This window comes from Microtus ochrogaster, chromosome 8 (assembly GCF_000317375.1).
Source record: "Microtus ochrogaster isolate Prairie Vole_2 chromosome 8, MicOch1.0, whole genome shotgun sequence".
NCBI classification, from domain to species: Eukaryota; Metazoa; Chordata; class Mammalia; order Rodentia; family Cricetidae; genus Microtus; species Microtus ochrogaster.
In genome coordinates this window covers 69,834,511-69,851,306 of record NC_022015.1, presented here as the reverse complement: position 1 = coordinate 69,851,306, position 16,796 = coordinate 69,834,511, and the positions used below count along the sequence as shown (strand labels likewise).

At 49.8% G+C, this 16,796-nt stretch overlaps 1 protein-coding gene across 1 annotated transcript in view; it reads left to right on the top strand.

Moving 5' to 3' along the window:
* Positions 1-16,796, top strand: part of Crtac1 (cartilage acidic protein 1) — a 142,504-nt gene that overhangs the window by 80,724 nt on the left and 44,984 nt on the right. Inside the window, exon 3 of the mRNA XM_026781662.1 lies at positions 11,526-11,722. Coding sequence (XP_026637463.1) covers positions 11,526-11,722 — 197 coding nt within the window. The remainder of the gene's footprint in view (positions 1-11,525; positions 11,723-16,796) is intronic.

Genomic DNA, 16,796 nt, shown 5'->3' with positions numbered 1-16,796 from the left:
GAGCGAACACACCTGCTCAGTCTGAGGAACAGTGGGAGACGGAAATGCCAGTGAGGGTCTCTGTCTTCCAGGTGCTTCTGTGCACATCAAAATACAGGAAACTCCAAGGGCACCATGAGCATGCTGAGCACAGAGCTTTTTTGGAATGAGACACACATCAATCATCCCATGTGGAGTTTTTACAGAACACAGACACTCGTGGCTGCTGAATAGCCTCACCTTTTAGTACCACACATCCCTTTCTTGGAGAATGGTCCACCCCTCAGGACAGAAGGGCTTTTTCCTTGATCTTAGTTACTGTTTTCAATAGAGCATTGTCTTTCCGAGGTCTTCTTCACCCTGACCCACTCTTAAATCAAGATCAAATCAGCTTGGCCATTTCTTTCTGGATACCATTTGCCGGCTGAGCTGGCTTCCCTGCCCAGAGCCTGGACACACCCAGCAACTTCCCATCCCTGAAGCACCCACACTCTCACAGTGAATCTCGGTCTCCACACAGATCCTGTTCTGGAATGCAATCTGGGAATCTGCTGTCTGAATGCCCTTCCCTTCTGTTTTCAGATCCTATTTAACGTCAGTGGCTTTCAGCAAATTAAATATGAGAAAAGCGGAAATGAGCATTACGTACTTTCCAAAGAGATTATCTGTACTCAAAATGTGCATTTAAAAAAGGGAAACATTTAGCTATAGCTGTGTTTAGTCACTTCTTTCATCACTGTGGTCCCATACGAGAGAAGCAGCTTCGGAGGGGAGCACGTCTTTGGCCCACAGTATCAGAGGGTGTGGTCCAGCACAGAGGGGCAGGCATGGCCGCCGCAACAGTTTGGGCCATGGCAGTGGGAGCTGGCAAGACAGCTTGTCCACACAGTAGCAGAACATGAAGAGGAAAGCATGAGAGGCCTGTCCCTAGCAGATCATTTCTTCTTCTAAGTCACATATCTCAGCCTTCCAAACCAGTGCCATCAACTGGAGACCAAGGCTTCAAACCCATGAGCGTATGAGAAGTATTTCACACCCACGCTATAAGCCGCTAGGAAGAAAGCAGGGACCCAGACATGGGTGGTGTCTGGAATCCCTGTGGGAGACAGGTTGTTCTTGGGGGCTTTGTTTGTTTGTTTGTTTTTTGAGACAGAGTAACCCAAGCTAGCCTCCAGCTGGTGTTCCTCCTGCCTCGGCTTCCCACACACTGGGATTACAGGCATGCACTGCCGTGCCTGGCTCCTGTGTTCCTTGTTACCTTCCATCTGCGGGCTCTGGACAGACGATCAGATATCCTGAGACCCAGCTACCAGCCAACTGTATCCAGACTTCCAGTGGACAGACATGCTGGTTGTGAATTCAAATGGTTCGCCTAGCGAACTTCACTGATTTATGGGTAATCCTTTCTCCTACTTTCCAGGGATACATTTTTCTTTCCCTTCGGCCTGAGACGATAGCTCATCGTTATCTGATTTCTTTCCAAAAACTTAGTGGCTTAAAGATGATTTATAATTCCTCCCATCCCATGCATCAGGAATTCGGTCTAGAACCTGCTGAGGTGGTTTTTCTGTTCTACACAATGCCAGCGTATCTTCACTCTGCAGCTTCCAGCTTCAACAGGCTGGGCTGAAGGCCTGAGGAGTCTTTCCTTACCTGCCTGCAGCTTCACCACTAGTCCACGGGGCTGACCGACTTCTGCAGCTCCTGATGATTTCGTGACCATCAGATATTTCTTATATGGTAACCAACTTTGCCAGAGACAAATCGAAGCTGATGGGCCTCTGAAAGGCTAAGACCAGAACCAGCCAAACAGCACTTTTTATCATACTTTGCCCATCCAGGCAAATCACAAAGCCATCCCCCACTCAAGAGGATGAAGAATAGGCTTCGACCATTGATGGATGGAGTGACGTGTGCATGCTAAGGAGCTAGGAAATAGTCATGGCCGCCTGCGGAGACTACCTGCCACATCCCTTCTATCATGTGCCTCTTAAAGGGCTCATGTACATGCTCATTGTTGGTCCCAAAGAGGTCGTCTACAAAAATCAACTCTCCTTCCTAGCTGCTCTATGCAGTCTCTTTCTGCCAAAGTTCTTATGCTACAGTCTCTGTCCTGGGACACAGCATCATGACATTGACCTTACTTATTGTCCTGTTGTCAATGTAAATCCAAATGCCAAACCCCAAATTAATTTTTTAATAAACCTTACTTAAATTTTTTGGGTTTTAAATTATGATGGTAATATACAAGGGATATATATATATATATATATATATATATATATATATATATAATCCTACATGTGATATCACATATATGTATATATTATGAACATCAGATTTTTTTACATGGTAGCCATCTTTCCTCAGAGACAGAAGGTAGCCAACTGACCTCTGAAAGGTTAAGACCAGAACTGACCCATCTTTACTTTGACCATGTTTTGACTACCCAGGCAAATCATAAAGCCATACCAGACTCAAGATATATATAATTATTATATAAAGATGAATTTTACATCATCTTTAAGCCATTAAGTTTTTGAAAGAAATCAACATACATAATCATATATATGAGAAGTTATATATGTGATAGTATATACAGCTAACCTTTCTGACCAGGGCTGACAGGGTTTTCTTTCTGCAAAGAGCCAGATGATATTTTCAGTTTTTAAGCCATGCAGCCCCTGTTGCAACTACCCAGTCCCATCTTTTGCTCAAAGCAGCTATACATGATACATGAATTTGCATGCTTGTGTTCCAATAAAACTTTATTACAAAAGCAGGCAGGTGGTCACACATTGTTTTTTAGGCCATAGTTTGCTAATTACTGCTCAGAACCTGGTGCGGGAGAATTGTCTGTATTCTGTCAATCATGTTTTAAATAAACGCTAATTGGCCCGGCAGGAAGTATAGGCGGGAAAACCAGACAGGAAATAGAAATGAGGTAATGAGAACAGGAGAATTCTGGGAAGGAGGAAGTTGATTCCTCCCACTCCTGCCCAGACCACCAAAGCAGCAGGATGTGATCTGCCTCACTGAAAAAGGTACTGAGCCACATGGCTAACATAGATCAGAAAAATGGGTTAATCAAGATGTGAGAGTTAGCCAGTGAGAGACTAGAGATAATGGCCCAATCAGCTTTATAACTTATAGAGATCTATGTGTGATTTTCTTTGGGGCTAAGCACCTGGGGGTACCAGGCAGGACAAAAAACTCCAAAAACAAGCTAGCCCCCATTCATGTTACAAGTACCAAAAAGATAGTTTGTCTTTCAGGTTTTTTCCTAATGGCTAGCTAGTCACTTTTTATCAAAAAATCACTCCTTTTAACCTATAACTGGGTGTATTAATGGGACCAAGAATAAAATATTCCTTTTATACCCATAGTCATGAAAATACAACACATATTTAAAACATGTTTACAGGAAGTATCTAAAGTAGTCACCAGATGGGACTGCTTCCCTGTGGCAATGTCTTAGCCTCCTGGTGACATGCTATATTACTTAGCTCCATCGTTGTTTCGAGAGACCGGAGAGATGGCTCAGTGCTTAAGAGAACTTCCTATTCTTGCAGAGGACCAGGTTCAGTTCCCATCACCCACATGGTGGCTCTCAACCATCTGTCACTTCCGTTCCACAGGATCAGATGCCCCCTTCTAGCCTCCTTGAGCACCAGGCATGCACACAGTGTACATTCATACATGCAAACAAAACAGACACATAAAATAAAATAAATAAAAATGTTAATCACCATCATTGCTTTGACAAAGTACCTGACACGGAACCTTAAGGGAGAGTTATCTGGCTCCCAGTTTGAGCTCAGCCCACCACAGTGGAGGAGTCATAGCAGTAGGAGCTTCCGGCAGCTGCTTCAAAGTCAAGAAGAAAGAAAAATGATGCTGGTGCTCTGCTCATTTGCATCTTTTTATTCAGTTCAGGACCGCGCCTTGAATGGTGCCACCCACAGTTAGGGTGGGGCGTCTTACCTCAGCTAACCCAGTCTAGAAACTCCTTCCTAGGCAGGCCCAGAGGCTTATTTTCATGGTGACTCTAAATCCAATCAAGTTGACAGTCAGGCCTAATTAATCATCGCACTTTGCATCTCTCTAGTCTACAGGTTGACTGATTCCCCTTCTCCATGCATCTCTGTTTGTCTGAGTCCCACCCCTTCATCTGTGTTTCCGTGTGTGTTTCTGTTTATAGGCTCGTTGACTTTCACATCCATCTTTGTGGAGTGTCTCCAGGATTCAACCTTTCTGTATGTGCATACCCTTCTCTTCTCCTCCCCCCTCCCTCCACTTTTCTTGTTTGTTTGTCTGTTTTGTATTTTGAAACAACAGTCTCTCTATATAACTCTGACTGTCCTGAACTCATTCTGTAAACCAGGCTGACCTCAAACTTGTAGAGATTTTCCTGCCTCTGCCTCCCAAGGGCTGGGATTAAAGGTGTGCGTCACCATGCCAGGGACCCTGCTTCTCTCTTGACTGATATCAGGTAGATTTAAAAAAAAAAGTTTTCTGTTCTTAATTCTCAAAATAGATACGTTACATACCTTTCAAGTCTAAAAATATTTCTATTATATAAAAAGAGATAAGACGTGTCAATTATTTAGCCTAGTACCTGGCATACAGTAAATAGTTAGGGTTGCGTGCATTTTCTTATCCCTCTGTGTGACTATCTAAGTGATTTTCCCCCTCACACATGTCACAAAACAGCAACAAAAAAATAGATCTTCTGTCTCCTTCGGTAATACTTGGTTATTCTTTCTTACCTCTACCCAGGCTATCAGCTGTCCACATCTTCTCTGTTGTTGCTCTGTTTGTACGTATGTTTGGGGAATTACCAAAACAGAAGGGTCAAAGACAAACCAGGAGCCTGTGTACAGTGTGCTTATTGTTCAGCCATAAGGAGATAATCTGGTGCCTTCCCTCTGTCTACTCTGAAAATAGACGTGTCCTGCCCTCTTGACTCTCACGGTCTACTGGGAGAAACAAGCGATAGATAAGAAAATGGGTATAACTACAGGAAGGAGGGTGCAGGGGTGGGAGACAGAGGAAGGGTGATCTCTCTGAGGAGTTGCCTTTTAAGACGAGACCTAAAAGAGATGAGCCAGCTGTGGAGTGCAGCAGGAGGAGGCAGAATGAGACTGTCTTAGGCAGAGAGAGTCAGCAGCAAAGGGGCCCGGGCACAGGGAGAGCCGCTGGATTGGTTGCTTTTCCCACCATTGATAAAATGCCTGACAGAAGCAACTTAGGGGAAGAAAATTTCATTTTGGCCAATGGTATCAGAGAATAAAGTCTGTCATGGCAGAGACGACACAGTGGAGCAACTTTACGGTGCAGGAGAGAACGGCTAAGGCTTGGTCACTTTTTTTTTTTTTTTTTTTTTGTGAGACAGGGTTTCTCTGTAGCTTTTGAGCCTGTCCTGGAACTAGCTCTTGTAGACCAAGCTGGCCTTGAACTCACAGAGATCTGCCTGCCTCTGCTTCTTGAGTGCTGGAATTAACAGTGTATCACCACTGCCCAGCATCTTATTCACATTTTAGTGGATGGGGTTGCAGAAAATAAGACCAGAAGGAAATCCTGGAGACCCACTTCCACCTCCAACAGCCATGCCTCCCACCCCAAAGGTCCCACAGCCTCTGAAAACAGAGCTACCTGCTGAGAAACAAGAGTTTGAACACATGAACCTGTGAGGGACATTTCAGACTCAAACCACAACAGCTACCCAAGTTTTGAGTAGGCAACTGGCACGACCTTACTTACATGTTTATAAGGTGCCTTTGGCAGGGGCTAGAGAGATGGCTCAGAGGTTAAGAGCATTGCCTGCTCTTTTAAAGGTCCTGAGTTCAATTCCCAGCAACCACATGGTGGCTCACAACCATCTGTAATGGGGTATGGTGCCCTCTTCTGGCCTGCAGGCATAAACACAGACAGAATATTGTATACATATTAAATAAATACATATTTTTTTTTAAAAAGGTGCCTTTGACTGTGGTAGGAAGAGATCAGATCAGTGGGGCAAGTGAGGAAACAGAGCCCCACCCCAACCCCAGGGATGGTGGCAACCAGTCGGGAAGGAAAGCAAAGAATAAAGCTGAGGTATTTTGGGAGGGAGAGATGAGAAGAGAGGCTGATGGACTGGATGGGAAGACGAAGGGGGGAGTTCCGAGGCTGATGCCAGGCTTCTGGTTTTAGTGCCTGGGTCCCCGTTTAGGGGAGGGAGAGATGGAGTAATCAATAGCTCCATTTTGGACGTGTTCCATCTCCGGCGCATGAGAGGAGATGTCAGGTAGGCAGTCGAATATATGAGTCTGAGCCTGAGTTGGAGATATGAATCTAGGGGTTGTCAGTCACGGGAATGGATATGATCAGCTCGTAAAAAGAGAGAGAAGACAACAGAACTGAAGGCCAGGCTTGGAGACTCCAGCAACCAGAGAGTAGGAATAGGAAATGTACCCAACAGTGGAGGGGGGCTGGAGAGAGAAGAAAATAGGACGGCATAAAGTCCGCTGAGGTGGCTGTCCTATGGGAGAGTGGAGGGCAGTTGGGGGTGGCCACAGTGCCACTCATCAAGAGGACAAAGGTGGTAAGAACAGAAAAGGTCTCCCTCCATCTGGCCACATGAGAGCCACCAGTGATGCTAACTAGAGCAGCCTTATGGACCAAGGTTGGATGGGAGGATGACATGCATGATGGGAAAGTAGAGACCACCTATAAAGACAGATCTTTTGAGAACTTTAGCAATACGGAGGACTAAGAAAGAAATCTACCCACGGAGGCAGAACAGCAGAGGTTGGGATGTTTGGGGATGAGAAATCGTAACGTGTTGAGAAACCAGCTACTTGATCACCGGCAAGCGAAAGGTCCCGCCTCGGGTTTGTTGTGATTTTTTTTTTAAATGATGTGATCTTACAATTGTGTAACAATTCACAGTTTACCAAGTGTTGTCACACACACACCCTGACACTCCTCAAGGCTGTCCTTTGAGGTGTGATCAGCACCGAGACAGATGAGGAAGCTGAAAACCTAGAGGAACTGAGTGACAAGCTCAAGGGCAGAGCCAGGATACGCGCCCAAGGCTAGCCTGGGCTAACCACGGCTGGCACAGCCTTTGATATTAGACACCATAGCTGCCTTTACCCGGCTCTGTTTAACTGTGCTGCAAAGCCCCTTGGACTTCCACAAATACCCGATTCTCTCCAGCAAGTGTCAGAGAAAGGAAACATGAGATGGCCGTGATGTGCCCGGGCTCCTCAGGGTGGGGACTGTGGATAAGTCCCTCTTCCCCTGACGTTCACATCTGTAAAATGGGGTTGCTGATAGGACCAGCAGCCCCAGCTTGTCATGAAGATGGCATGGGATTTAAAAGTGCTTGGCACAGATTTTGCAAATGAAGATGGCTCTCTGAAGGCTACCCAGAGTAGCTTTGATGTGTTCCTTCCTGCTTCACTCCTCACCCTGCCCCTCACGCCCTCAACCTCTGCACATCCACCTTCATGCCCTCATCTCCATACATACTCAGGGACACACAACTTTAGTCCCCTCTCTCGCCTCTCATGCCTACACACACACACACACACACACACACACACACACACACACACACCTTGATCCCCATTACTACCTTACCTCCACTCACACGTCCGGTCCCCTCACTTCCCTTCTCTTACCCCCTCCCATCTTACCCTGACCCTCCATCTCCACCCCTCACCCCCTTACCTCTCACCACCCTTATCGCCACACACACCATCACTTCCATCCTTACACCCCCACCTCTCATTCCTGCATGTTTCATCGCTCACCCCTCACCTTCCCTTCCCCACCGCTCACCTCCTCTCCCCACCTCACCCCCCCCATCCCTCTGTCCCCTCTCCGCTGACCCCGGATCCCTGTGTTCTGTTTATGAGCACCTTCTGCTGCAGTATGCTCTAGGCATCACTCACGCAGAGATGCACAGCCGCCTGGACACCAGCAGTTCGCTCTTAATGAGGGGAGGGATGGGGAACAGACACCTCTGCCCTCTCAAGAGCGAGCCAAGGCAAGACACTGCAGGTATCCGGAAGAGAGAAGGTCACATCTAGTCTGGCTGGTAGGGAAGACTCAACACAGGAAGGGGCCAGGAGGGTGGGAGGACATTCCCCATGGAGCAAGCCACTGCAGCTGAACAAAGATGGGCGCAGCTGGAAAGGGCAGCGCATCTTCAGGGGCTGGTGAGGAAGCAAGCTGTAACAGCGGCTCTCTAGAGAAGAGGGGTGGGGGCCTTTCCTGGGGGGTGGGAGCCATGGAACAACAGCTGTTGGTGCTCCAGGGCCAGACCAGGGTGGCCTGATGGAGGGAAAGGCTGGCCCCTGGGAGCACTGCCCCGATCCAGCCTTGCCCTGTGATTGCTCAGAACCCCACCTCAGAACAGACGTCATGCCCATAATCCCCGGGGAGATGTGACCAGACTGCCAGACATCTTCCCATGCCCCATGTAGGTCAAGGCTGACCTATCCTGTCTACTTCTCCCCACAATTCCCCATAGGAGGCACCCTGAGACTAGCACCCCATGATTTTCTAAGAAGAGATGTGCAAGAATCACTTCATAAGATCAAGGAGCTTGGGCCTACCCCAGCCACGCAGATTTGGGATTAAAAAGGCTAGCTTCCAACATGTGGGGAGGCCATGTTCCCTCCCTTCCCGGCAGGTGACTCCAGGGCATGGCAAACATCTGGAATACCCAAGAGGCAGCGGGGTAAAGAGGGTACCAGCTATGTGGAGACTGCCCCACCATACCCTGGGAGGACACCGGCTTTGCCCATCTTGTAAGGCTAGTCAGACCCCTGGGCCCACAGATCTTGCAGGCTGCCCTACTCCTGCTTGGGGATCACTCTCTCACCGTTCCTGGAAGGTGAGGCGTAAGATAAAGAGCATCCACGTGGAAATGCTCTGGCCTAATGTGCAATGACGGGACCAGACGCATGACCCCAGAGTCACACTCCTGGTCTCTTTTGGTCCAGTTTCCATCCTTCAGAAGAGATCAGCAGAGTCTAGAGCCCAAGCCACCACCCGAACTACGGCAGAGTTACGGCCTCCGCGAGGCAGAAGAGATCACAGTGCAGAAAGCACTCTGCAAACTGTTAAGTGCGGTTGCAGCTTACGGTGCTTGTTACCTTCAACGCTTACGTGAAGTTCATGTGCGTTCCTGAGAGCCGCTATCTGAGATCCTAAACAGACATGCACAGGACTGGGCGGTGGCATGCCATCTGTCCCTGCATCCGGCAGCAGGGAAAGAGCATAAGATTTCCTGCCCTGAAGAGAGAAGCCCCGAGGCTAACAGGTCATGCGACCTTGAACCCCACTTGGCCTCTCTGACCCTCAGTTTCTTTTTCAGAAACACACCCTACCTTTTTCATTCTGGGTTGTGTGGAGCTCGAGCAAGGCAATGAATGACTGTGTTCTTAGCGAGGCCAACACCCGATGGGCACCGTGGTCTGATAAGGCAGGCATAGTGTGATAGAAGAGAGGAGGGCCTGAGACTTTCAGGACTCGTATTTAACACTCAAAAGTCACGTCCCTGAGGGTCGGAGCCAGCTGCTGACAGTGGCAGAGCCCGAGCCTTTTGTCTCTCCTACCCCCGACCTGTCTCTGAAGGTAACATTGCGCCCTTGATGCTCGGCTCTCAGACACACTTCATCAAGGTGTCTAAGGCGCACCCTCCCATCGCTGGACGCTGACTCAGCCCCCCGGAGCTCCATCTCCCCTTTCACTCTGTGGGTGCCAGAAGTCTCTTGGCCAGTCACCAGCATCCCCCAGACTTCACTGTTCTTCTGGTGACAAAGGAGAAGGCCAGGCTGGATCTGTTTCAGTACTAAGATTTCTCCCGATACCTAGGTGAGCTGTCCGCCCTCCCTGGGTCATTTAAGCCAGCATTGTACTTGGCTCAGGGTAGGCGCACTCAACAGCAAACACAGGCCAGCCGGCAGGTCCTGGTGAATGGAGCATGTGGGTTGCTCTGGAGACCCTGGCAGGTCCCTGTTAGGGAAGCAGGACCATCGTGTTTGGCCGTGCTGCCTGGGAAAATCTTGGGTATCCTCAATTTCCACAGTTGGAAAGGTAATAGGAAGACATTGACTGTGGAACACTTGAGCCCACAGGCGTAAACACGATTAAGGAAGTCCACTAAAGCCCAGAATAAAGGATAACAAATACTTGGGAAAGACCTCACAATAAGAGTAAAGAGCCGCGGTCCTCTGCTCTGTGGGCGCTAGAAGCCGTGAACAGAACTCCAACCTCACCCTTGAGAGCGAGCATGCTCCCCGTCTGTGCTTATCAGTCCATATATAGTGCTTCAGACCACACCCTAACAGGCTGGTGCCCAAAAGGCTATGGGCCGAATGAAATCCCACAACATAAAGGACTTGGGTGTGAGCTCAGAGATTTCACTCAACAAATATATACTGAGCGCCTGCCGTGTACCAGGTGCTGTTCTAGGCACTAGAGCACAACATGGAGGAAAGGTTCTACTCTGATGGAGCCAACATTCCGGTGGAACCAGAGTGAGCAGGGGAGGGGGGCAAGAAGACAGACCCTAGTAGAGCTGTGGGGCTAGATGGGGGACCATGGAGAAAGAGTAAATGGCACAGATATTAGGAGTGGGCAGTACAGTAGGGGCACAGATATGAGGGGGACTTGAAGGAGGTGGGGGAGAAAGCCAGCTGTGTGCCTGTCTGGACCAGCATCCCACATGGAGGGTGCAGCAAGGGCAAAGTCCCTAAGACAGACACACGGCCTTTGGCGTGACAAGGAGGCCGCTTGGGTTCAGGAGAGACAGGCAGTTTTCAACTTTTGTCCCAGTTCCCTGGCAAAAGATCCAGTAGGTTTGCTGGTAACCCCCAGATGCACTGGTAGCCTCACCCCAAGTGCTGTAGAGATTGTGTTTTCTACTAGCAGACAGTTGCCTCAACTCTCGGTGACAGAGGCTCCTCCAGGGACCACTCACAAGGGTGCTCTTGGAAGAGCAGAACGATGTCTGGGCTCAGGCACCCTCACGGATACTGCTAGCCCTCAGGAAGCCTCTCTGAGCTGCAGTTTCTCTTACGGTCCTTATCTGTTTCTCCTCTGTGAAGTGAGTGACTAGCAGTATGGCCTCCCATGCCAGACTCACCTGGGTTGGTTTTTTTGTTGTTGTTTTGCTTTGGTTTTGTTTTTCGTTAGATGTCAGGTTGTTGTTTAAGTTAATGGAGTCATTAGTGGGAAATTTCCTTTTACGGTGAAATACACAAGGTAAATGTCAGGGAGATTTTTCTTCAGCTGGGCCCTTATTTTAGGGATTGTGCCTAGCTGCCCACTCCCCTCAACCAGCCTGCTTCTTGAACTGTGTTCTACATGGCTCTGACTTTCTCTAGCCTCAGTTTCTTTCTGCTCCAGGGCTTCCTGATGCAAGACTCCTTCCTGGGGCCAAGTTACTCCGCGCTGCAATAGACTTTGAGCCCATTGCCCTGCTCCAGTGAGCTGAGTGGACCCAGCCACTCACCCTCAAAATCCTCTCCCTGTTCCTTCTCCAGGTACAACGGCCCCAACCTGGTTTTGAAGTACAATCGAGCCCAGAAGCGGCTAGTCAACATTGCGGTGGATGAGCGCAGCTCGCCCTACTACGCATTGAGGGACCGGCAGGGGAACGCCATTGGGGTCACAGCCTGTGACATCGATGGGGATGGCCGTGAGGAGATCTACTTTCTCAACACCAATAACGCCTTCTCAGGTGAGGGTCAGGTTGTCAGTCTCCTTCCTGCCCCGATTACATCTTCCCTTCTCTGACAGCCCTTGTTCAGGCCACTCTCTACTGCCTCCAGGATCTCCCTGTGCTGGGCAGAGACCCCAGGATGGCCCTTTATCTCCTGTGATGGAGACTGGATTTTCATCCTCGGTTCCCTGGGCAGGGACAGAAGGCAATGAAAAAGACTGGCCACCCTTTTCTCCTACAGCCTAAGACACCCTCTTCCCCGCCTTCCTGCCCTCCTCCTCTCTTCCCCTTCTGCCATCCCACCACTTCTGTCTGGTCCTCCATCTCATCCCCACTCCCTTAGGTTACCTCTGAAATCAATAGTGTCCCTGGGCGGTGATGGGGATGCAACTCTGAGGGAGGCTGACCTTGAGTTCTCGGAGCCTCCTCCAGCTCCTTTCACTCTGCCACCTGCATCCCTGCTCCTTGAAGGTCTGTGTTAATGAATTCTGGCTCCCCAGGTCTCGGGTGAGCCTAGTGTTCCTGACTGCTCCTGGGCTACCCGGTGCAGATGGCCCAGAGATCGCAGAAAACTGATGTCCATCAGCCTAGTGGTAGTTCATATAAAGAACGCCCTGCCACCTCCCCCCCCTCAGAGCACAGTACTCCAGTTAGGGATGCATTAGTAGTCTTATACTGAAGGAACTGGATGCTAAGGATATAGCTCACTTACCGAAACCTGGCAACCTTCAAGTCCCAGGATTCAAACCCAGGGTCCCACCCAGTCTATCTCTCGCACCGAGACACTATAGCTCTTCTCAACCCTCCTTCCCTAGGGAGCCTGGCTATAGTGTACACACAGCATCTCATAAGTTAGGGGCTATATTCTTGGGACTGCAGATCACCCCTACTCTTGACCCACATTTACTCAGACCTAAACTGGACTCACTAATAAACCCACTCCTGTAGGGCTGTTAGTTAACATCCCCAGAGCATCCTCCACCACAGTGCCCCCTGGAGGTGAGGTTGGGTATGCACGGGCCCCTTCCAGATGGCTGCAGACTCTTGCTCTAATCTGTCCTTCATGTTTCCACAAACAAGCACTGTCCTGGGCTCTCCAAGGTCCTGGAGGCTGCAAAGTGCCAGGCTATGGGACCCTGCCGGCCCCCAGCACCCCTCACCCACACACACAGACTTTCCCCAGCCGCTAGTTCCAATCCAGCATCCAGCCCAGGCTGTCCCTGGAGTTTGAATTCAGCCAGTTTGCATGAATGAGAGGTGAAGAGGTTGAGGCCTTGTGCCAGGGGCTGGGGTGGGCGGGCTGGCTGGCTGGTAGCCAGTCTTGTGTCGCCAAGAAACAACGAGCCACAGCCCCGAGTGGTGTTTTATGGGTTTTCATCTCCTCGTGCCACCGAGTGAGGCCTGAGAGATGGTAATTATCCCAACACAAATATCAGGGCATGATTACCCAGCTGGATTTACTGCCCTCTCTCCACCAAGCTGAGATTGGATTAGGACGCGATTAATTGATGGGCTGATCCACTCTTTAATGTGGGGCAAGGTCAGGAAAAGAGCAGTGTCTAGGATGCCTGCAGAAGGGACGGGTCCCCAGGAAGGCCCTGGACGGCTAGGAAGCAGGAACAGGGATGACCGCCCTAACTGGACTCTGCTGACAGGATGCCAGAGAAGGGGACAGCCTCCTCCAAGTCACAGCACCTGGAGGAGACCCTAGGGCCGTCTCCAAGGCAGCAGCCCCGCCATGATCTTAGAGTGCTCCCTGTGAATTCGAGAGCAGAGAGAGGCTCTGTACAGCTTCCTAGGGAAGGAGGTGTGGCAGCCTCCAGCTGTGCTGCCACAGCCAAGGAGGCTGGAAGCAGGCTAGGACCCCATTATCAGACTGTGACACTCAACCTTCAATCCTCACCGCAGCCCAAGACGATGGTCACTCCCTGGGAACCATGCCAATTCTGCGTTCAGCCAAACAATGAGTGTCTCCCATCGATGTACTCATTTCCTGGACAAATTGCTAGTGACCACCCACTGTGTGCCAACCCTGTTCTAGGCACTGAGGATGCCTCAGTGTGTGGAACACAGAAGTGGCTCTTCCTGAGGTCTGTGCTTTTCCCGGTACAGCCCACAGTCTCTCGCAGCCCCTGACGTCCTCTCCCAGTCCCTAATTTCCAAGGCCCATGAGAGAAAACCTCTATATTGGTTACTGTGTGACTCCCAGTGGCCCAGCCAGGCCTTTACTATCCCAGGAGCTTAATTAAAATTGAATAACTAAGCCTCAGGAAGAAAAGGTGAGCAAGCCACTGCCTAAGAAAAGGAAAGCCAAAAGAGATGTCGGGGGAGCCAAAAGACCTGGCTCCAGGAGAGAGGCCCCAGGCCACCCGGAGGGGCACGGGCGAGGACAACAGTGCCCAGCAGCCTCAGCCCTGAGTGTGCACCTCCTGGTGACCTTCTGTGGGTTTGAGGAATGTCTGTGGGTTTGAGTTAATTTTGTAGTTGAGTGAGCCATTGATTCATCAACAGGGGGTGGCATGAAGCAGGGACGTTTGTGCGTGTCAGCACTCCTGGGGTCCAGCCCAGACAGCACTCAGCCATTGCCACCCTGCCCTCTGTGGCGGTCATGAGAGCTTCCTTCGGAGCCTTAGCCAGGGAGTGAAGTCACATGGCCTTTGGGGTGCTGACAGTGTCTCTCCCTCAGCCAGATTTTAGGGTGTTAGCAGTGAAGTCGGTGGAGGTGCCTGGGACCTTGCAACGCCTTCTGGGAGTCAATCCAGGGTGACCTTAGATGAGATCTTGACCCCTCTGTCTTCCCTCATCTATAGAACAGGAACCGTATGGACCTTACAAACCCTCCTGCCTTCAGCGACTCTGCAGACCATATTCAAGGTCCTTTCGGGTTACCTGCCACCCTTCCCAGTAAACCAGATTGCTTTTCCCCTTTCTCCCACTCAGTACAGCTTTGCCTGAAGTTCAAACTTGCTTTTCCTGCTGATTTCCCAGGGCTCATGCTTCAAATAAGGTCTCTCTGAGCACCTGATCTCAAGTCGTTTCCTCCTTTCTTTAACTGGCTTATCTGCCTTCCTGCCTCTTACTCTTGTCTGGAAGTGGGTTGTGTGCTAGCTCTGTCCAGCTCTCCTGCTTTGTCTTACTTCCTGTCGTACTCCAGAACCCAAAGAGGTGCATCAAATAGAGACTCTTGAGTGGAGTAAAGGGTGAAGAGAATCTGGTTTGCATTGCATTTGCCAAACAACCCTGGCAGCACGGGGTGATGCTGTGGTAAATGGGGGTCCCAGCTGGGCATGGCTCAAGGCTTGGGAATTGGAGAGGGAACAGGAGAACTAACCACCCTCCCAAGAAGGCCAAGGCCTGGAAACCCACTTGTGCTGAACTGACCTGGAAAAGGGTCAGCCAGGTTGTGTGCACCGAACAAGGAGGGGACAAGAGGCAGGCAGAGTCCGGGACCTCCTTCAGTTCTTGGGCAGATTCCTCCCCATGGAGTTCCCACCCTGACTCCCCTTGGCCACTTCACCACTTGGCCCTGACGGGTAGCATGCTGATATGTGGGTCAGCACCAACTGTGAACCGAGGGCTTATTTTCTTTTCACTCATTCAGTGATGAACATCGCACTTTTGTGTGCAGGGCAGACACCACTGCAGTCCATGTCCTGGAGAATCTCCCTGTTCTGTGACTCCTCTTTGAAAAGTTCTCAACCATGTTCTTGGGGTGTGTCTTCTCTTCCCTTGAGGACCTCTATTTCAACCCTTATGCTTAAACCTATATTAAAATGTCTCTATTGAACCCCAGCTCTGGCTCATAGACTTTCGCCTCTTGTATGCACACAGCATGCCCTGCTCATAGTTCTGCTGTTTGTTTTCCGCATACGTCGGATATTACTTCACAACATACAGAAGGCGCTCACTCTCTTTGATGGCTGCATAGTACTCCCGTGTATAGATTTGTCACTAACAGAATTACTCCTCTATGGGGGACACTGAGATTGCTGGCAGTTCCTTTCTCCTTACAGGGAATGTCACTTAATGAATGAGTTCGTACGATCCACCATTTCCCATGATTGCGCAGATATTTGTAAGATAAGCGTTCAGGAACACGGTGACGGTGTCAAAGGAATATACACGTGGAGTTCAGAGTGCGAGACTGCCTTCCCTGGGGGCAGCGCTTGCCACGCTGCTCCCGTGTCCAGTGGGCACACACGTTCCAGAGCTTACCAACACCATGTTTCATCAATTTTGTTTTCAGTATTTGCCAATCTGATAGGAAAAAATTGATTTCCAAGTGTAGTTTTAATTTTCATTTTTCTTAAATGAGTGAGGCTGAGAATATTTTTATATATTTGACTCTCTTGTCCTCTCCTAGCCTTTGCCCATTTTTTTTCCTATTGACTATTGGTCTTTTTCTTATTGATTTGGAACACCTCTTTATAAATTAGGAAAATTAGCCCTTTGTCTGAGACTCACGTTACATTCGAGTCCTCCGGTTTGTCATTTTTCTTTTGTCTTTGCTCATAGTGGGTTTTGTAATGGAGAAAACTTTCACTTTTACACACTGGGATTCTGACTTGGCAGTTGGTAAGCTGTGTCACACCTAGAGGGGTCTTTTACAGGGACACTCGTAACCTCCCGGAGAGGAGACAAGGTGTCAGTTACCACACTAGAGGGAAGAAAGGCGCTCTGGGCCGGCTGCACTTCCAGCCTCCCCTGCCTACACAGCAGATGGGCCATCTGCTCTCTAGAGATGCAGCCTTGGCCAACAGCTCTTTCAGCCAGGCTGACTGCAGCTGCACCCAGAGACCCTGCACCTCACTCCCCGGGGTGTGACGCTGGCATGGCAGCTTTGGAACCAGCTGGAAACTCAGAAAAAAGCACAAGTTCTCGCAAGCTTTCCCCCATACCTGCTAGCCCAGGACCCGCACTGCCATCTCCAGGAGCTCCCTGTGCCCTGTGAAGCCCAAGGTGTAGTTTAACGGATGTCATCTCATTTATTTCTGAGTCTCCGCCCTTTTCTCAGACCCTGAAATGGATCCTCTGGATCCCCAGCCTATTTTCCCTCCTGAAATGGATCCTCTGGATCCCCAGCCTATTTTCC